Consider the following 22,151-nt stretch of genomic DNA (forward strand, 5'->3'; position numbering starts at 1 on the left):
TTGAGCAACCTTGCTCTTAATTCTAGCCTATTCCTGATAATATCTTCTAACCATAAAAGCCATAGCGAATCAGTTTATTCCTAAGAAAACATATGACTACACTGTGCATTGGTTTTGAAAAATAAGCACTGATTTGATCGAAGTTTGCATTATACTCACAAATCTACAGTTTCCTGTATGATAGACTTAAAAAAAATTAAGACTAAAGATTTGGTAAGACAAACTAACTTTCATAGTTGTGTGTGTGTGTGTGTGTGCGCACGCGCGCACGTGCACACACGTGCTCACGTGTGTTTATATGTATTGAGTATTATCTCTTCGTCTGACATGTTGTTATACTATTTTAATATATTCCATCATTTATTCTTCAACAACTCCAGGTAGTACACAGTGTTATTATCAGCGTTATTACTGTGCCTACAGATAACAAAATACAATCACTGAAGCTTAGGGAGTTTAGATCACCTTTCCAAAGGAGTGAGTCTAGGAACTGAAAACAGACTTTTCTAAATCAAAAAACGCAAAGAAAGTGCCATGACTTTGCCAGGGAAGGTTGATTTGTTCAGATTCACTTAGAAATTAATGAATTGGAGAATACAAAATTCTTTTCAAGTTGATTTAAAAAGTAAAATAACTTAACCTTTTTTTCCACCATTAACCCATCTGGGAAAAGTCTAAACTTTGTAATTCTATGCCTCCAAAGAGGCATGCTACTATATCATAGTAGAATTTAATACCAAAAAATTAATTACTCCCCAAATCTACCTTTTCCCTAGAAAAATAAAATAACTATAGCTCCTCTCAAGATAACACTGTCAAGTGCAACATGTCCTGAGTCTTTGTTGAAAATTAAACCTGAGTATTTGCTGTTACTGTAGCAAGTTCAATGAACTTCTTGTTATCGCCGGGTATGTTTATCTTTGTAACCCAAGCAATGGTACCCAACAACTTGGCAATTAATCATTTTAAAATTAAAAGATTAAGTCCACTGAAAGCCTAATTATGAAAACTAGAAAAAAAAAAAAGGAGTGCAAATAATTTCTAGCTTAGTTCACAAATAAACCTTTGAAAGGAATGCTTAATTAACTCTATGGTGTTGTTCTCCAACAAAAGAACATATTCATTTTCCCTAGGAAATTAAACTTTTTGTCATTAGATATTCAAAGACTAAAGAAACTTAATTGAGATTCTTAAAAGATAGTAAGTAGGACTTGTTACTATGACTCCAAAAACCAGCAGGCAGCTTAATCAGCATCCACTGCGATCACTGGGAGGAAATGGCTATTTTAGTTCTTAGTTTTACTTCTAAAGATGCAGGGATCAAAACTGAAATTTGACCTAGAAGCTGTCATGGTTCTAAAGATGCTTGACAAAAGGTTTGGCAAGTGTTAATAAGAATAGGGAGACAGCAACCAACAAAGCAGTCAGATTTCTCAAACTTTCAGGACAGTAAAGTGCAGCAAACCAGCCAAGAGCCTAACAGCCAAAGATTATACCCAATGTGCCGTGATGGGCATGCTCATTGCTCTCACTTGTTGTCAATGATCAAAGACTAGATGTTTTCTCATACTAAACACCCCAAAAATAAACAGTGAGCTACAGCCACTGGGACAGAAGAAGAAAGCCAGTGACCGAGAAAACAGAAGGACTGGCTGGACTCGAGAGCAAACAGCTACTTGCACCTCGATTCTGCAGTCCGTGCAGGAACTGGAAGACCAGAGGCATGCCTGCTGGACCTATTTAGCAATCAGGGATAGAGAGACACTCCCTGTACACATCGGAATCTAGAGATTCACCTGCCTGTAGCAGCACATATTAATTTAAGAAACCTTCAGTGGAAAATGAAAAGACATCATTACAGATATCCAATTAGTGTTTTTTTTTAATTCACCTATCCAGAATGCATTGTTTTAATCATACGGTGTTTTATTTTAATTACGTTGCTTTGGGTCAGTCCCTTACATAGAACACGGTGCGGGGGAACTGAATGAGTCTTTCAACCCCAAGGATATAGCCTTCTTCAAATATTCATCATTTGGAACTTTAAAAGCCAAGCAAAAGCAAGAAACAGAAAAAAAACCAGAGTGGCAAAAAAGAAGGGAAACAGAAGGGAGCCCCAAAATTAGGGAGACCTACAAGTAAGAATGTGAAATCTAAGGTGTTAAGAAAAAGGGTCTTTCTTCTTTGCCCTTCATCTCAAATCATGCATATTAAATATAAAAAATAGGAAAAAGGAGAAAATATTGCATAATGCTAAATAATTGGGGATAAAAAAACTGTCGGTAATCTGTCATTATCAATACTTAACTATATCGCATTCTTTGATACCTAAAGTTTCAAATTTCTAATTTTTCAACTTAGCTTGAACAGTATAATTGTCCATTGTTATAATCTGTAATTAAATATGTAGAATTAAGTTATTTCATTTGTAATTAAGTGGATGGCTTTACATGAGTCAAATTTTATAAATTTCTGATTATATCACACAGTCAATAGGAAATCTGATCTTAAGAGCTTGTTTGAAGGTTCTATTTAGATAGCGAGTGAAGCCAATTGCATAACCTTAGTAAAATACTCTTTCATCCGGAAAGTTTGTCATCTTGCACAGTTTCCAGGGAGGACCATGTAGGTAGCAGGAAGTAACAGAACATCCCTCTGGACAAGTAGATCAACACAGCAATCCTGAATCCCTGGGTTGACAGGAGTCATACCAGATCACCCTCTTATTTAATAACTTGAGATATGATATATACAGTTAATTGGCAACTGCCTGAACTGTGAATATTTTCAGTCTGTTTATGCTCATCCTTGATGGCTTCTTCCTCTCTTTCATCAGAACACAATTTCTTCTGGTTGGTATTTCAACAGACAAAAAGATAGTTTTTCTTTTCATTATCTCTCACATTTCCTTCCTTTCTGCTTCATCTGTAACAAAATCTGCTAATTTCTTTATCACTCCCTGGCTGAGATGCTACAACTGCATGATCATGCACTAGCACCGTCTTCTCAGTCCTTGCATGAAGGCTTCCTCCCATCTGTGCTGCAATAATCCAGGCTCCGGGACAAAAGATCAAGGGAATTAAGAAGATTTGCAACAGAGTGGTCGGGGCTCTGGGCCATGCCTGAGAGAAGGGAAATAACGATGGGCTGGAGCAGAGGGAAAGCAAATGAGGCTGTCAGGGCTCTAGGAGGCCAGTGAGAAGGGTCAGAGTTGGAGAAACAGAGTGAGAGCACAAAGGTTGATGCTGTGACTAGCAGACCCTACTCTGCCCACCTCCGGGCACCATTCCCACGTGTTCTACCCAACAGGAAGCCCTCAGGGCACATAGAGTGCGATGGGAATCACACCCTCTGGTGTTGTGCAATATTACTGATGCTCTAAGCATGACACTGGTTTTAATTTACATAGTCAGCAAATCCCACTTAAGGACAGAATCCAGGGGTGAGTTGGGAGAGCCAGGGTTGAGGGCGGTACGGGGATGGAAATGACTAGTCTTGAAAGGGATGCCCACGTGGGCCAACACGCTGGTAAGATCTGGGGGAACAGAGTAAGAGGACAAAAGAGCTGAGGGCGTAGTCTATACATGAACAGGACTGGCAGGAATAATGCATGCAGAGGCCAACTAGAAACTGAAGTACACAGATAGCCTGAACGGCAGAGGCAGACTTCTACCAGGGTGGCACCCCACGGCCCAGTCCAGAGGTCACGGAGCGTGGAAAGGTCAGGAGCCTTCATGCAAGGCAGCTGGAGGGGAAGCAGATTCAGGTGGGCCCCAGGGCACACTCACCCCACCTCCACGGCTTTGCACCTCTGCTCCTCCTGGGTTACGCCCACCTACTCCCACCCTACCTTTTGACAGATTCACAGAAAGTCCAGGTTCTCTTCAAGGTCCCTCCCTTATTCAGAAAACCTCCCTGATGACTGCAGCTTCCACTGGTCTCTTCCATTCTGGACCAATAGCTTTTTTTAGCAATTATTATTTAGTCTAGATCTCCATTATCTAATTTTATCAAATAGTTTTCTGTGTGTGGGTGAGTTTTTTTATCTCCCAATTAATACATAAATCCTTTTGGAGCAGAAATTATAGTCTGCGTCCTTCACTGTCATTATGTGTAGAAGGGCAGGCATGTGGTTGATCCTTAAGAAATACTTGTTCAGGGCTTCCCTGGTGGCGCAGTGGTTGAGAATCCGCCTGCCAGTGCAGGGGACATGGGTTCGAGCCCTAGTCCGGGAAGATCCCACATGCCGCGGAGCAACTAAGCCCGTGCATCACGACGACTGAGCTGCGCTCTAGAGCCCGTGAGCCACAGCTACTGAGCCCACGAGCCACAACTACTGAAGCCCACGTGCCCAAAGCCCACGCTCCGCAGCAATAGAAGCCACCACAGTGAGAAGCCCACGCATGGCAACGAGTGGCCCCAGTTGGCCGCAACTAGAGAAAGCCAACACGCAGCAACAAAGACCCAATGCAGCCAAAAATAAATTAATTAAATAAATTTTTTTTAAAAAAAAGAAATACTTGTTCAGTCAAATCAATATTAAAATATACTTAAGGGACTTCCCTGGCGGTCCAGTAGATAAGCAGGGGGCACGGGTTCAATCGCTGGTCGGACAACTAAGACTCTGCATTCTGAGCAGCGGAGCCAAAGAAAAGAAAAGAAAATACATCGAAGAGTCTGCTTGTTTTGGGAGGAGTACTCTTTTCTAATTTAGTTTTTCACTTTCTTACATTTTTTCAGCTTTAATGAGGTATAACTGACAAACAAAATTGTATATATGTAAAGTACACAACATGATGACATGTGCATACGTTGTGAACAATGACCACAATTAAGTTCATTAACACATCCATCACCTCACATAGTTAGCTCTCTATTATGGTGAGAAGCTTCAGATCTACTCTCTAATAACTTCAAGTATATAATACACCGTATTATTTTACTATGGAAGTGTTGGTGGCCTTAGGTACAATGATTCTGCCACAACGATGACTTTAATATGATTCAATGAGATATATGAGCTATCATTGGTATTTTTAATTCTTTTTACCTCCTTTGAGAGTATCACTCTACCTCCCAGTTTATTTAAACAGGATGTATTTATCATGTTACGTAAAGGGACGTTTATTAAGGTAATTGCTGTGAAATGACTGAAACTAATAACACTAATTTTTCTAGTGATCACTACTTCATTTATACCTAAGGAACCAATTACTTACAAATGATGCACTTATATTCATAGTTGCTCTGGATTTTTCTTCTCTAGAGACTTGTCACCCTGAGTTTACTTTCTCATCTATAATTAACAAACAAAATTGTACTCTTCTTTGTAAATCTTCCTTTAGGAAGGAAAGAATGTGTAAAACAGTGACAATAATGGGTCTTTGTCACACATATATGTAGCACCTCATAATGAATTTTTGTCCTTGTTGTACTATCTAGTAGAAAAACTGACACAGGGCTGCAGAAAACTCCCTTCATACCCGATGTCTGTTACCTGCGCTTCAAATCTAGGCTGAAGTAGATAGCTGACTTACCTCAACAGAAAATGTCTACTAAAATAAATATTACTGCGTATTTAATATTCAGCATTTTTTGAAAACGCAATTCCATTTCAGCATTTCCCTTTTACATAGTTTTTCTACTGAAAGAAAATATTACACCCAGATGGAATTAGCCAGCAGTGAGTTATATTTTGTCTTTATATTTTATACTTTATTTTATATTCTCACATGTCACCTCCTTCTTTATGCCCCAATATTTCTTTTTTAAATAGTGTCTGTTTGGGGCTCATAGACTAGGACATAACCATGGTGCTACTCTTCACCAGCAGAGAACGTTGCTGATGGTTAAAAAAACCAGTTCTAACACTTGCAAAATGATTCCTTTTTAATTATAACAACCTCACAGGACACTACTGTGTACTCACACACATAAAAATTAAACAAATCAAAGAAAATGCAGGAACAAGAACCGCCCCCCACCACACACACACACACACACACACACACACACACACACACACACATAGCCACATACTTCAAAAGTTCAGGATCCTACCAGGATAAGGAATACAAACCTACATGTTAAAATAGATCAACCAGTTCTCTCACTTATTAATGATATATTAATAATGATATATAATGAATTCCATGTGAGCAATGTAGCCTAACGAAGCCTGAGGTAATTTCTGGAAATACGAAATCCTGGGCTTCCCTGGTGGCACAGTGGTTAAGAATGCACCTGCCAATGCAGGGGACACGGGTTCAAGCCCTGGTCCGGGAAGATTCCACATGCCGCGGAGCAACTAAGCCCGTGCACCACAACTACTGAGCCCATGCATCTAGAGCCTGCGAGCCACAACTACAGAGCCTGCAAGCCACAACTACTGAAGCCCGCGCACCTAGAGCCCATGCTCCGCAACAAGAGAAGCCACCGCAAGGAGAAGCCCGCGCACCACAACGAAGAGTAGCCCCCGCTCACCGCAACTAAAGAAAGCCCGTGCGCAGCAATGAAGAGCCAATGCAGCCAAAAATAAATAAAGTTTAAAAAAAATCCTCAAATGGCATCATTTTTATAGACAAAATATATATAATTTTTTACTTTAAAAACCCTGTTTAAGTAGTACCAAATAGTTCCTGTGATTAATCGCTCTGTACGACGTTGCCCAGGGATCCTGACATTCCAAGGCATCAGTGGTTTATGCCTCTCCCTGAGGTCACTCCCCTTTTCTTAAAATATGAAGGAACACTTGCAGTTCTTTTCTACCTGACAAAAATCTTCTTTGACCCTGGATCCACCCAAATCCTTTCTTTCTCTCTCTCTCCTTCCTCTTCCCCCTTCTTCCTTCTGTCCTCTCTCTTCTTTTTAGTCCTTGAAATCTGCTCCATGAGAGCAGGTTTGTATCTTCACCCCTTTATTAAAAGTACTGTAACTTCAACGGGCTTTGCATCGACGGAAAAATCCGTCGATGCAAAAGGAAAGTCATTCCTCTATTCTTCCTTCTGTTGGGCTAGATGAGGCAGGTTCCTGGTTTCTCAAAACGCTGTCCTCCTTGGACTCTCCTGCAGTCGAACTAACTCTGTCTCGTCTGTTTTCAGAGGATTCTTCTAGGGCTGTTTGCCTTCATGCTTCCCATCTCATTGAGGCCTTTGGCCCGGTGCTGAAACCCTCCCAGGACCACAGCCCTAACCCTGTCATTTCACAGTTCTGCCTTCTTTCCTGTCTCCTGCCATGACTAATTCTAAATACAGTTTTCATCAGTAAGAGCCAAATGCTGTATTTCTGTAACTTTCTACTAAGTTAGTGAGGTAAACAGTGTTAGACAAACAGCTTAAGGGTGAGAGTGTTTGCTGTGTTTATGCCAATTAACTGGAAGGTGCCGTCTTCAGAATCTGGACGTGACCTCAAATAATGGGGGAGAAAATACACATTCACAATTAAGCGTCACAGATGTAGAAGTAAGGCACTGAGAGTGCACAGGAAAGGCAGACTTTCATTAGATGCAGTGCTTACCAAATTCCAGCCATTTGTGCCCCACAGTCATGGTTTTTACCATACCAGATTCTCCTAGCAATGTGTAAAAATAGAATACTTTACTCAGCATTTATTACATTCAAAGTTTTTTCAAATACCCATCTTTTTTTCTAGAAGCATCCCTGTAAGATAAATATTGTTGGTTTTATCCCCACCAATTATAAATTGAAGCCCCGCCAATTATAAATTGAGTGACAAAAGTGCCCAAGTTCCATGGCTAATTAGTGGATAAATTAGGATAAAAATTTACTGAAATACTTATATTTTAACTACTTCTACAGACCAAAATTGCCTCCAGGTATAGGGTTTGTCCCATATTTAAGTATCATCATTATTCTCCTTTACTTGGTATTTTAAAACACAATTTACATTTTTACTAAAATATATTTTAAATGAAACTTTAAATCTCTACCTTAAATAGAAAGTCAGTATTTCTTATTTTAAAAACAATGATTACCAAAGGCTCGAAGTCTAGGTCCCGCCCTCTCTTTATTAAAAAGGGGAACTCTCTGAAATATCATTGATACTCTTTAAGTATCCGACTTTTTTTTGACTTGAGTACCATTTTACCTCTCAGTTTATTTAAACCTGGATGCCTGTATTATGCAAAGGGAGATCTGTTAAGGTAACTGCTGTGAAATGAATATAACCAGTAACACTAAATTAGGATTTCTTTTTGACTTAATCAAAAGAATTGAAAGAATATTGAGAAGAGCATAACTTTATCACTGTAACATTCAACTTTATTTAATGCCATGTCCTTGAACCACCGAAAATGGAAAGGTGATGTAACATAGAGCCTCTGGAGCCGGAGGGCCTCAGTGCAGAATCCCTCTTGCCTGTTTACTAGTTAGGTTACCTTGAGTAAATTATTTAAACCTCTCTGTGTAAAAATAAGATGATGATAACACACATCATAGGAGTGTTTGGAAGATGAAACTACTAAGTACTTATAAAGCATTGTAAATAGTGCATGGCACATATTAAATAGTGTAGAAGTATTTGTGAAATATATAAAATAAAAATACCGGGGACGTCCCTGGTGGCGCAGTGGTTCAGACTCTGCGCTTCCAGTGCGGGGGGCCCAGGTTCGATCCCTGCTCAGGGAAGTAGATCCCACATGCATGCTGCAATTAGGAGTTTGCATGCCACAACTAAGGAGCCCACCTGCCGCAACTAAGACCCGGCACAACCGAAGAAATAAATAGATATTAAAAAATAAAAAGAAGCATTATCATAACTCATTTGTCGAACATTTAAAAAAGAATACTTTGCATTTCACTAGCATATATCCCACGCTTTGGAAAACACTAAGCTGGGCAGATAGTGGACATTTTTCATGCAGGAAATATATTTAAGCTGAGAATAGTTTTGCATTTCCACTGGGAAATAAAGGACGTGCCACAGAGTAATAAAAACGAGCATGATCAAATAGTTGGAGGTAAGAAGAGGCTGAGGGTGAGTAGATGAAATTAATTTGTAGTTTCTTTCGGTTAAGGGATAAAATGCATGAGCGCTAAGAGCAGGAAATGAAGTTGGGGAGGACAGCGACGCGATTAAGAGCTGTGCTTGAGTGGGGTGTCTTGATCATCACATGGGGGAGACCAAAGCGGGGAAGTAACTGGCACTGAAAAGACCACTAAGGTCCAGGCTGGAGCGGGTGAGGGGCTGGCGGAAAGCAACTGCAATGACACGGGACAAGAGAGTGTGGACGGCCAGAGGGCTAATGACGTTTGCTCAACAAGGCCAGGTTTATTCGAGTCATCAAGAAAAAGAAAGAGGAGGAAGAGGGCAAAGGAAGAGAAGAGGGAACCAGTCAGATCCTGGCAGGAGGAACTCCGTTTTGCAGGCGTTGAGGCTGAAGCACTAGAGGGACGGCTGGGGGGAGACAGCCGACACTGGAGCCCAGGGACACGGCTTCGGGAGTTATGCGCACATAAGTTACCCTTGGAACCATGAGACGGGAAATCATTAGTAATTTTCAGCGGGAGAGTTTCAGTAAACTCTGGAGAGCATCACCCCATCCTAAGGCTAAGAAGTGACTGGTAAGGAAGGAAAGGGCAACTAGACAGAGACTTCATCAGGTTAAGTCTCGACAGGACACAAGTGATGAGCAGCAGCTGTCACGGCGCTCAGCCAGCTTGATGGGGGACAGCGGCTTTCCGGAAGAGCCAATTCCCGAAGCGTGTCCTAGGCTTCATCCTCAACACTGGCTGAACCACGTGAGAACTGAAGGCCCACCAGTCAAGCCCAAACCTTCTGAATTTGAATCTTGGCAGTAGGACCCAGCAATTAGTACTGAACGTATTCTCTAAGTTATTCTATTTAGACAATAAACGTGGAGGTTCTAGAAAAAGAAGTCTTACAGAAACAGCAAGAGATATTTATTGTGCTATCATTATACAGTTTGGGTAGATCTCGTACCTTGTAGAGGAGGTAGTGAGTGACTATTCTGACAGGTCATCTTAACAAACTAAAGAAGAATTTAACTCCATGTCATAGTGCCTTCTGAACTCCTCAGGCATTATTCCGGTTCCAATGGTTATATAGGTCAGGCCTTTATTTCTCGTTGAGATGTGGGCTTTGTGTGTCTGCCACATCATGACTACTGTGCACGAAGTATGTGGCTTCATATCATCTACCCTCATTTCCTCACCTCTTGTCAAACAGTTGAAAATAGAATGACCTCAAATCAGTCAGGTTGAAACAGAATCTAATTCTTTTTTAAGGCCTCTAAGTTTCTAGGTTGAAACTAATTCCGTCCCTGACTTTAAACCCATCTCATTTACCCTAATTTTTCTTTGTTTTTCGACTGTCTAGGAGAAAGACCTGTATTTTTTGTATCATAAATGACAGCTCTGACTCTTTCCCATTAAAAATAACAAAACGAGATTTACATTTCAAGATTTAATAAACAATCTTACATGTTTAATTTAGAAACATATCTTTCAAAAAGTAAGTACAGTTAAGACTACACTTACTTTTAGTTGCACCATACCAATTCCAATTACGTATTTTGTACAGTTAACACGTTTTTGAAAAATAAAGCAAGCTTCTGAACAGTTAGTTCACTACAAAACATTTAGTTTATTGTGACAAGAGGATATTGAATAAAGGATTTATGCTAATTGACCTACCTTCCAATTTATAACATAAACTCAAATTTAAGTAAAATAAACAGTAATTTACAATAGGCTTAGAAACTTCAAATTTAAATTAAAATAAGAAATATTAGTTGATCGTATTTGAAATTATTCTGAGTAGAGCTTATCCCGGCATTTTACTAACACATTTCCACCCAGGCATGAATTTCCACTCAAATGTTTCACTGTGAAACTTTAGTGTGACTATCTGGACTTCTTCATAGTTCTCACTAAAGTTTCAATGCTTTACCATATGTGTTTCAGAAAACTTGTATCAGATTTTCAGTTGCAAACCTGAGGATGTCTCTACGGTGAAACACACTTACATCTCTTCTAGGAACGAGACCAAGTAGCTGCCTACCTCAGTTCCTTCCCTCCTTCTCTCCTGGAATCAGGAGGAAGGGGGTCTAATGCCCCTCCTCTTGAATTTGACTGTCCTGAATGATTTTTGTGACCATGAGAATACAGCTGAAGTGACGTATGGGGACCTAAGATGCTCTAGGTTATAAGAGGCCTTGCAGCTTCTGCCGGATTTTTTCTTGGAACACTTTTCTAGGGCTGTTCCCTCTTGGAACCCAGTCACCATGTTGTGAAAAGTCCAAGCCACTTGGAGGCAACCCCACCTGAAGTCCCAGCCAACAGCCAGCATGCTGTCAGCTACAGGTGGGAGCTACGTTAGACGACCAGCCCAATCACGTCTTCAGATGCCTGAACCCCCAGCAGGTACACAACTGCAAGGCAGGAGACCTCAAATGAGAACCGCTCAGCAGTCAGTCCACAGAGCCATGAGAGATAACAACAAACTGTTGTTTTAATGAACTAGTTATGGAGACAGTTATTATGCAGTGAAGATAACCAGAACATTCATCTTTCTCTGCTCAGGTTCAGACTATCAGACGTTTATAATTTTCTAGGGAATATAACGTACTAGAGGCCAACTGACCCTTAAAAAGTTTTGCCCAGTAGTCCAGCATCTTTAACATGTTCTTGATTTGTTTAATGGAAAGAGCTCGAGCTTATCTTTTTCCATGTTTTTTCCTCTAAGTCTTACTGAATCAAGATCTGAGCTACATAAACGTACAGAATCATGCCCAACCTCTCATCAAACAAAAGAGGAAACAGGATCCCCAGGATTTGCATAATCCACCCAAAGACCATCATTTGCTTCTCCTACTTCGTATCTTGGCTCTCTGTACCTTGTTGACAACTGCCTCTAGGGGTCATATTTTCCTGAAAAAACGAAGTGTGAGTTCAAGACAATACCATGTCTCATTATTCTTGGCCTAAGTTTGCAAATAATTTTACAGATCCTTAACTAAGTCCATTTTGACTGAAATTGAATGACAGCAAAATATTTCTGTCTGATGTTCTCCTCTCGTCAAAATTTCCCGACTCCTAGATCTAACATGGAATGTTAAAGATGTCACATTTCACTGTTCTAATTTTAGGGCATTGATACACATTATGTAGTTGATGTTTCTCTTCCAGCGAACAGTGTTTATCCTCCTTCCCCTTCCCTCGACCCACCTCCCTATACTCCTGCCTCCGAACAGATAATTCATATATTATATGGATTTACCTCTCACCAAAACAAAGATTGGTGACCTTCTAACTTTTATTTTCCTTCTTGCTCTTGCCCTCTGATTAATTTCTCACTGTATGTTTCCAATCTACTAACATTCGTCTTTAGATGTCTAGCCATCATTTTTGAACTAACACTTCAAAAATGAAATTAATCTTCTGTCCAAAGCATCCAGAAAAGAAACCATCTGTTTTATCCTTTAAATAATCTATCAAGGGACCTACTATATCCCCAATCCTCAAGGTTTCAAATCTCCAGAAAATACCTCTTATTCGTTCTCTTCTTTATTAATTTCCTAATTTTATAGACTTTTCATTAGAAATATCATTCATCTATCTTTTTTCCCCTCCATTTCCACTATCGCCACTCTTCCACTAGGACTGAACTAGACATGTACCATGTCATTTCAGGATTACTGTGACAACTGGTTCTGTCCTCTCCAATTTATCCTGTGTCTTAAACAACATTGCTCAATTTATCTTCCTTAAACACCAAGTTCATTACAATTCTTCTTTGCTCAAGAACATTCCATGATTCTCTATTTCCTCTTACATAAATTCTAAATTCCTCTGGTTGCTTTTGAAGGCTCTCCAAAATCAAGTCCCATCTGGTCAACCCAGGTCCATGTCTTACTGCTCCGCTCCCCCAAATTCCTTCCTGCTTTGGGTTAGGGGCCCATTATTCTACCTAGAACACCTCTTCCCGAATCCTTCACATCCATCCAAATATCACCAGGTTCAATACCACTCCCTCCATGAAACTTTCCATGATAATATCTAAATAATGAACTAAATAATGTCCAACATCACCTTTTAGATAAAACAAAGAACTACGTAAGTGACGTGGTTAGAGGAGAAATATAAAATATCCCCCCACCCATCTCACACTGGAGCCTGGAATTACATAATTAGAGACCATGTGGGTTAAAGTTAACCTTGCAGCTAAAATATAAATATTCTTAGCAAGGAGTCAGTCCTGCATTTTTTCAGTATGAAATGCTTCATCACATCCTTTCTCGAGAGCAAAATTTAGGTGCAGAGGGAAAGCCTGTTGCATACCTAGATTAGCTGAAGGCATCACTGAGGAAAGAAAATACATGAAAGGAAGGAAGCAAGGGATCCCAAAATCTCAATTTGCCTACTTCGCAAATAACTTCTTTTTTTTGAGGATTAGCCTTGTGCATTATAAATAACTATCAATTATTCAGAATATTTGATTAACCAATTACTCTCATTCTTCCACGATGCTAGAGTGTGGATTTCTTCTTCTGAGTCAAGCAAGCATTGATTGCTATATTCACTCCCATAGCACCATCTTCCTTTTTTCAAATGATAAATTTCAGTTGTCATGACACCAGAGAAAGATGGATTCAGCTTGCTGGCATAGTCAGGCACTCTACTACACTGCTTTCCCCGTTATCCTAGCAATTTGGACTCCAGTGCTAAACCCTCACCCCCCTACGACCTCTAAATAAAAGAAGTTCTAAGTAATGTGTTTTTCACAAGTAAATGAAAAGAAGAAGAGAGAGATGACCTTAAGTGACCAAGTGTTTTCTCTCTAGTTTCTGGACAGATTTCCTTCCTTCTTTCTCTCATCGGCCCCCCTCGGCTCCTTCCTTGGCTTTCCCATTTGTGGACCGCGTGTCTGGGTCACTGTCCTGAGTGCTGGCCTCATGCTCTCACCCTAGAGCCACCCACTTGTTCCTTTCTCTACTTCCCTGACCTCTGGATTCTCACCTGCTTCCTCTACCCACTCTCTCCTACTAGCCATCTGACCCCTACACGAGTTTTTAGTGACCTTGATTACAGTAGGAAAAGGTAGTCCACTCCCGGCAGAAAAAGGAAGAGACAAATTTTAGGTATCTGTCCGTTTACAGGTAAGACAGAGAAGTCTTCAAGCTCAGGATTAGCAGAAGAGCTCGGGTGCTGACTCCACCCCCTGTCCCGGAGAACACTCTCCTGTAACCTGGGGTCGTGTGTAATTTACCCGAGGATATTGAGGTAAAAGCCAAGACCAACTGTTTTCATTATAGTTTGGAAATGCAACCTAGAGAAATAATTAACTGCAAAATTATGTGTACTTTACCCCTTGATAGATAGTCCACTCAAGCTTACGGTTAAAAGGCAAAAATGTCATTCTTTCTAGAGATTTTATGTTGGATCCAAATAGCATCTTAAAAGTTTTTAGTAAAATGAATGGGTTATGTAAGTCAATTACTTTGGTTTTCCATTTATGAGAGCTTTTTCCCTCTATGTGCTAGTCTAACAGGAGTTTATATGCCCCTGTATTTAGAAAGAAAGGCAAGAAAGAAGGGAGAGAGGGAGGGAGGGAGGGAGAGGGAGGGAGGGAGGAAGGAAGGAAGGAAGGAAGAGCCTGAAACTCATTCTGCCATACTTGGGAAAATGTTTTATCTTTCCTTTTTAACTTGAAAATATTCCTTCCGTTTCAGAAAACTTTTAAAGACAGTTCTTCCTGCAGATCATCTGCAACACTATTTTATTCAAAGGCCCTAAAAATGGGTCTTTCTAAAACTTCTCCAGAATCACGCAAGAGAGTATACATGTCTTGACCACAATTAACATTCACAGGCAAAAATGTCCTCGGCTCTCTCTTTTTTCCTTTCTTCCAAGTTGGCCAGCGTCTATGAACTGCACCGATTAGCAGTCAAAGCGTCCCCTAACCCTCGAGCCTGTGGGAACTTAGGAATTTCCACCCGAGCACGTCAATCCCAAAGGCCTCCTGTACCCTGGAAGAAATCCCTGACAACAAAGGACAAGCGAGAGGCCGGGGGAGGGGCGTAACGCGCTCGGACGCGAAGAAACGAGAACGCTGGCGTCGACTAGCCAGCCGGGCTGCCGGTGGGTCGCTGATCCGTAACCGTGAGCGGCGGCACGGCCGGGCTCTCTCCGGCCTCCGGGACGGGCCGCGCCGCCTCTGCAGGGCGCGTGACGCCTGCTCTCCGGACCCCGCGCCCTGCTCGGCTCCCAAGCCTTCTCGTGGGACGCCGCCTCCTCGGGCTCCGCTCGGTCCGACGGGTTCACACCCGGTCCCCCTCCGCCCACCCACATTCCCCGGGCCATTGCAGCCGCAGCAGCTCAGCTCTGAAGCGGGCGGACCCCGTCTAGAAACTTGAGCGGAGCGGCGCGCGCCGCAGCGCCCGGGGACCCGGGCCGGGACGGACAGCCCGCGTCCCTCGCCACCGGCCCAGCTCTGCTGGAGGCAGGTTGGCCTTCAGCCTCCACGTCAAGCCTTTTGTGCCGCGGTGGCGGCCCGCTGAGGCGCGGGCTGGAAAGGGTCCCCAACTCGCCTCGTCCCAGCGCCTTCCCGCACGCAAACCTGGGCGAATGGAAAGTGCACGACGTCGCCACTCCTCGAGCCCCGTCTCAACTTGCTCGCCGAACCGCACACTGAAACGTGGCACACGTGGGGACAGCCACCCCGCCCCCCGACTCTCCTTATCCGACCCCGGGCCGCTCACGCGCGGCGACCCCCGGGCCGCGACCCTCCCCCGGCGCCCGGGAAAAGTCCACAGACGGACGGGGGAGGCGAGGAGGGACGCAGTCCGGGGCCGACCGACACCCACTTTCTTCCCGCCACACCCGCCCCCGAGGCCGAGCCTCACTCACCCATGGCGCCGCGTCCGCCTTCGCTGCGGCCCCTCCGGAGCGCAAGCGGCCGGCGCAGCCCGGGGCCAAGGGCTCCGCGCGCCTCCCCTACTCCGCGCGCCGCGGCGAGTGACGGCCTCGCCCCTCCCAGCCTCGCCGGCTCCCGGGGCTCCCGGCTCCGCGGCTGCCGCGCAGACCCCTCCCTCTTCCCACCTGCGCCGCGGGTGACTGGCTGTGGCCTCGCGGTTCCCGCCGCGCCCCCCTCCACGGGCCCCCTCCCCTCCCCTCCCCTCCCTGCTCAGGCCCGGGCGAGCCACGTGCAAACGCCCTTCCCCGCCCCCCATACGTTAAACACACATTACACACCCGCACCGTCTCAGCGCCCCACGGACAACCCGGTAGACGAGATAATCATCCCCAATGTGGAGACCAGGAAAGATTCTTCCAGAAGAGTTTGATGGGATGATTTCTACATTCCCTAAAATCTTCTCTTGTTTTCAGTATTCCAGTTTTTCCCTTAACAACAACATTAAGGCAATAGGAAGAGAAAATTCTCCCTTGAATTTATGTCTCTCTTCTTTCTTCTCTGTTGAATAAATTTGTTTCTGTAACCTGGTAAAGCTATAAAGTCCTAAAAGACACACACACACACACACACACACACACACACACACACACATCATCATCATCATCATCATCATCATCATCATATGCAGAAGTCACCTGGAAAATAAATGACTCAGTGCAAGAAGCAGTAGGTAGTGCTGAAAAAGCGCTGGGCTTGCCAGGTGGGAGGAATCGGTTGTGATTCTGGCTCTACTACTAACATACCGGGACTCAGTTTCTTAATTTGTAACATGAAAGATCTGGAAAAAGTGATCTCTAAGGTCCCTTCAAGCTAAAAAAAAAAAAAAAAATTATATAATTCCTTGGGCTATTGGCCTAGTTCTTTCAGGATTCATAGTGGAGAAGTTATTTCAGTAAGTCAGTCCCCAAAGTATCGCAAGCTCCTTTTTCGTACAGGACACACCCTAAAGTATACAGATCTATGCCATGACCAAGCAGAAGAATGAAGTGAAGTGCATGGTTACCAACCTTGAGGAACACTGCTAAATAATGGAGAAGACACGGTACGAAAAATAATTCAGAGCACGTTTGGCAGAAAAACATGAAGAAATACTGAGCATATCATTAAAACGGCACAGAAACGTTTGCACAGCTATTTCTCACGTAATGGAGGAGGCACACTCCTGGAAGGATGCCGTGAATGCCTTTCAGTTAAACGGAAATAGAAAGTTATTCTTGTGGGTGGGGAAGGGAAGTAGTCGATAAAAGTTAAAAGGGTTCAACGTACCATTGAGAAATGCATCACCGTTCTGGAAACTGACGAACGTGAGCCGTGATTGCAGCAAAGCATAATACTTACACCTGGGTCCAAGAAAGATAAATGATGAATGTTTGGAGATTAATTCATAAGCACAGCTTTTGGATCGCCACAGACAACTTACTTCTTATTTCCTGAGGCTCTATTTCAAGATATTATAATTCTAAAATTAGAACTATTCTTTTTCCAGTGGAATTATACCATGATTCTGAAATACAAAGTAATAATTATAAATTAAGTGTGGTTTATTGTGTCAGGCACTGTTCTAAAGGCTTTATGTTAACGCATATAGTTTTCACAACAAACTTATAAGGGAGATACAGTTATTCCCACTTTACTGATAAGGAAACTGAGCCACAAAGAAATAAATCACTTACCCAAATTCATACAGATAATAAACAGAAACGTGAGATTCAAACCCAAGCAGAAATGCTCCAGAGTCCACGAGCTTAATCAGTTCACCACACTCTCTCTCAATAGTTATGTGGATAGCCACATGCTCGAGAAAGATGGTGGTATCATCTTCCAATATTAAGAATAATTCATAAATATTTTAGATACTCCCAGTAGGAATTCTGAAATACAATAGAGATAGATCTCATTATCTACTGCTATGTAATAATCAAGATCTTGATGCTGTCTCTCTTTTGGCTGATTATAAATTAATGTGTCGAAATTTAACGTTTAAGTAATCTCCCTTACAGTGACCATACAAATGGGCATCGATATTCTGGATCTCAGATACAAAGAAGCCATTGTTTCACCTGAGCTTTAATAAATTACATAATTTTATATGGGAATTCAATTAACTCATTGCCTCAATATATTCTATTCATAACGCCAATTCTCCAGTATGTCTGTTTTCTCATTCCTCTCACCTAATTGTCCATCAGTCCCTACGATTGATTCTGCCTCCAAACCATCTCCCCACTCGTCCTTCTTCTCCAACCCCACTGCCTGGGCCACCTCTTCACAAGTCCTGTGAGGATGAGACTAGCACTTCTTTTTTAGAATATGGAGGTTCTAATCCACCACCGAACTCAAAATTGAGGATTTAGCTAAATCCTGAGATGGGTGGAGGCGTTTCATTCCACATTCTATTGCAAACTTCAGGGGTTTGACCTAGGCACAGAGTGACTGGAGTTTGCGTGAGCCTTTTCTGGCTCTGTCAGATGTCATTCCAACATCGCCACAGTTTTGATTCATCTTGGGAGAATGTAGAATGAAAAGGAAGGAACACCATCAGTGGGAGATCGGAACACACAGACGTTAATTAGTGTGGGCCACAGGAGTCCATGAATAGGAGTGCAAGAGTAGCATCTCAGTCTAGGGAAAGAACCCAGAGGAAGTCCTGCGAGGGGAGTGTCGGGAAGAAAGAGTAGTGTCACCTGGATTAGATTTCACAGACAGAGCCAATAAGATGAGGGCTGAGAAGTTCCCTCTGGATGTAGCAGTTATCAAGTCACTGGTGAAACAAGAGTGCCGGTTCAATACGTCAAGGGTTCCTGGGTGAAATCTGAAACTGGCCCCCGTACATGGGGGACAAAGAGAGACCAAAAAGAAGAGGCAGCCACTCCAGGTTGGGAGGTAGCAGGTGTAATAAGGGAGTGGATTGACTTAGGAGGCTTGTCTTGGGGGCCACAAGACCAGCAGATGTCCACCCCTGCCCGCCAGACTCTTCAGAGTTTATAGCGAGAGCCCATAAGCGGGTTCAGCAATGCAGACCATCCAGATGGTCTCAATAACGCACTGCTCTCTCAAGGCTGCGTCCCTGAAAATGCCTCCGAGTGTGGGAACAGTGGGCAGAAATTACAGTCCAAGGACAGGGAGGGGGTGAGGAGCCTCCACTGCCTGGGTTCAACTCTCCAGTCACGTCCGTCCTCACGATGACCTCCTCCAACAATTAGCAAGAGTATTGTCAAAGTTGAGGAGCAGATAACTTTGAAGGACAATAGGTAATGAGGAAGTGGGGGGCAGGAAGGGAACGGAGACACCCTATTTGTAGCTCAGCAGGGAAGGGAAGTAGATTGGGACTCGGGGAACAGAAGCGGTAAAGTTTCTAAAAGTGTGAATGAAGTTTAAAAGCCAATTTAGTGGAAATAAAGCTGAAAGATGGGGACAGACAGCACCTTATGTTCAAATTTTGCTGAATTAGACCTCAAGATCTCAGAAGTTGAACAACTGGGAGTGAGGCCCAGGGTAAGACCAAAGGAGTGGATTTTCGAAGTGCTGTGGAGGTGATGGTAATTGGTATGGAGGGGAGGGACTTTGAGGACAGGTGTTGGGAAGGTCATCCACAGGGATTCTGAAGTCTACTGCAGTGATGTTAGGAGTAGGAAGGAAAGGAAAAAAATGTCTGAGTCAAATTTAAATGAGATAATGCATTTGAAAAAGACCTTGAAAATGTTAAAGAGCTATACAAATGTTAGTTGCAAATGCAAATATTCATAGAGAACATGAATGGAAATAGTTTATGGGTGGCCATAAAAGCCAGTCAAAATAATTTATATATGAAAGAGTCAAGAAGAAGCCATGGATCCTCGAGCAGGATAATGATGATGAAAGGGAGGTTTCTGGAGAGCAAGCTGGTTTTTCAGGGAGTGGAAATGCCATCCACAAGACTCATATCGTTTCTGCTGATTAGTTTAATTTTCTGTTTGTTTCTTTTAGGCTTAAAATATTGGAATGGCCTTTTCATAGCAATATTCATCATATAGATGTGACCTTCAAGCCTTGTTTTCCCTCAAGCAAGAAAAAACACCACCACACCTCCCAAATATAGTCCCCTTTCTAGTCCATTGACATGAGTCCTGTTCTTAGGATAGTCTCACCAGGCTTTCGTTCACCTTGAAGGGAAGGGTTTGGTGTTTTTGGTGTTGTTTTTGGTTTGGGGGTTTTTTTTCGGTTGGATCACAAGAGAATTTTGAAGGAGTCAAGACCTTCTCTTGCAAAGTTGTGGACAAGTGTCTTGTGACAGCTGTAACAATAAAGCAGGGCATTATTGTTTGTTTTTAACTATTGTATTTAAACACAATATATAAGTTAGAATATATATGTGTGTGTGTGTGTGTGTGTATTTCTATAGAGCTATCCTTCCTCTTCCACAAACATGGCTTCCCCTCTTGTCCCAGACTGCTCCTGGCAGACTTTTAAGCTTAGCAGTTATGCTTTTGAAGGCCATGGAGGTGCTGGGTACCCTCTTAGTTTGAGCCCTGTGGAGGGGACACCAGGGCAGTTTGCACACCTGCACGCTCCACTGCACGAAGTCTTCCTGGCTGGTGTACGATGCACACACAGAGCGTGTACTTCTTGCTCTGCTCCCACCCGCAGCCATTCTCGTCCACACCTGCCTCATCTCCAGCAGCGCCCTGTGGGGCTCCGTGGAGTTCATGACCTTCTGGCTCCATGTGAAGGGCAGAGACCATAATGACCTCCTGACACTTTTGATTTTATCACTGCCTCGCCTGCCTCTGCTGCCCACCGCGTGATGTTTGATCTACTGCAGTCTGCTTTCAACTTGATGCTCGTTTTTTTTCTGGCCGACTTGAAACGCGAGCGTCTGCAGAGGAGATGAAAAACCTCCCAGTGGCCCCTTGCTAGCCCCGGATATCACCTGAAGAAGGGCCTGGGTCACACCTCACACCATCAGGCAAATTCCACTGGATCTGCGCCTGCACCAGCTGCCCACAGGGAAGGGAGTGTCCTTTGGAGGATACGCCCTGGGGGGAGATGGTACTGTCTGGGGTTCCTACACGGCTGCTGGTGCCGTGGAGGAGGGGCAGGCACAGGGCCACCCTGGGGGGGTGCGCTAGGGAGGTTGTCTTCGTCTCCGCGCAGGAGAAAAGGCTGGAAGGCACTTTTTTTTTTTTTTTTTCCCCGCGGTACGGGGGCCTCTCACTGCTGTGGCCTCTCCCGTTGCGGAGCACAGGCTCCGGACGCGCAGGCTCAGCGGCCATGGCTCACGGGCCCAGCCGCTCCGCGGCCTGTGGGATCTTCCCAGACCGGGGCTCAAACCCGCGTCCCCTGAATCGGCAGGTGGACTCCCAACCACTGCACCACCAGGGAAGCCCTGGAAGGCGCTTTAGATGCGCTGCTGGCCTCTGTCCTGACTTCCACTCCTCATCAGCCACTGATTTTCTGAGTTGCTTCTACTCTGACTCTCTTCGAGTAAGAATTAAAGGTGAGAATGACACGTTGGCTGAAACTCCGCTGCTTTGGGTTGGCAGAAACCCTGCGCTGTACCTTGCAGGATGGGGAAGAAGTGCAGGTGTTGGTGGGACCAGCTGAAGTTGGGGGCTTCAGAGTGATGGCGTAGCCCCCCTGCTTGGATCTCATGTAGCCCAGGAGCAGACAGGTGGTCATGACTTTGTCTTACTTCTGCTCCATTAAGGAGTCCTGGACCTCTTCCCGTGTCTAACCCACGGACACCATTACTCCATCTCTCAGGGATCCTTGCGGTCAGGAAGTGGCTCGGCGCAAGGCCTGACTGTCCTCAAGGCCCACGTTCATCCATGGTTGCTCGTGGTTTCTGCTAAAGTGCCTCTCTTGCTGGGGGTGAGGGTAAGGCATCTCATGAGCGGGTCTCACACTCCGTGGACACGTGGGATACTGTCTGCTCTACACAGTACCTGCTTCTACATCTCCTGTCGTCTGTCCATCAAAAGGCAGGGACCCGCTGACCGGCCTGTAGAGGATGGCTCCCAGGCCATACACATGCACTGCAGGGCTGTGGTAACTTTTCGCCCTGGAAGAGTTCCGGGCAGCATGTGGGGCAGTGCCACAGAAGGTGCCCAGCTTGCTGCCCTGGGGGAATTCATTGCTGGGGCCAAAACCTGCACCATCAGCCTCCAAAAACAGGTTTTCTGCTTTGGATCTCTCACTCAGTTTGAGCTCCTGTAACA

The 22,151-nt window shown here is 43.7% G+C and overlaps 1 protein-coding gene across 1 annotated transcript in view; it reads right to left on the bottom strand.

The window, feature by feature from the left end:
• The window catches only part of GPM6A (glycoprotein M6A), a 245,951-nt gene extending 229,907 nt beyond the window's left edge, over positions 1-16,044 (bottom strand). Inside the window, exon 1 of the mRNA XM_067721920.1 lies at positions 15,888-16,044. Within this exon, the coding sequence (XP_067578021.1) occupies positions 15,888-15,891 (4 nt within the window). The 5' untranslated portion in view covers positions 15,892-16,044. The remainder of the gene's footprint in view (positions 1-15,887) is intronic.
• Between the last annotated feature and the right edge of the window lie 6,107 nt (positions 16,045-22,151).

The sequence above is a fragment of the Pseudorca crassidens genome, chromosome 21 (genome assembly GCF_039906515.1).
Source record: "Pseudorca crassidens isolate mPseCra1 chromosome 21, mPseCra1.hap1, whole genome shotgun sequence".
Classification (NCBI taxonomy): domain Eukaryota; kingdom Metazoa; phylum Chordata; class Mammalia; order Artiodactyla; family Delphinidae; genus Pseudorca; species Pseudorca crassidens.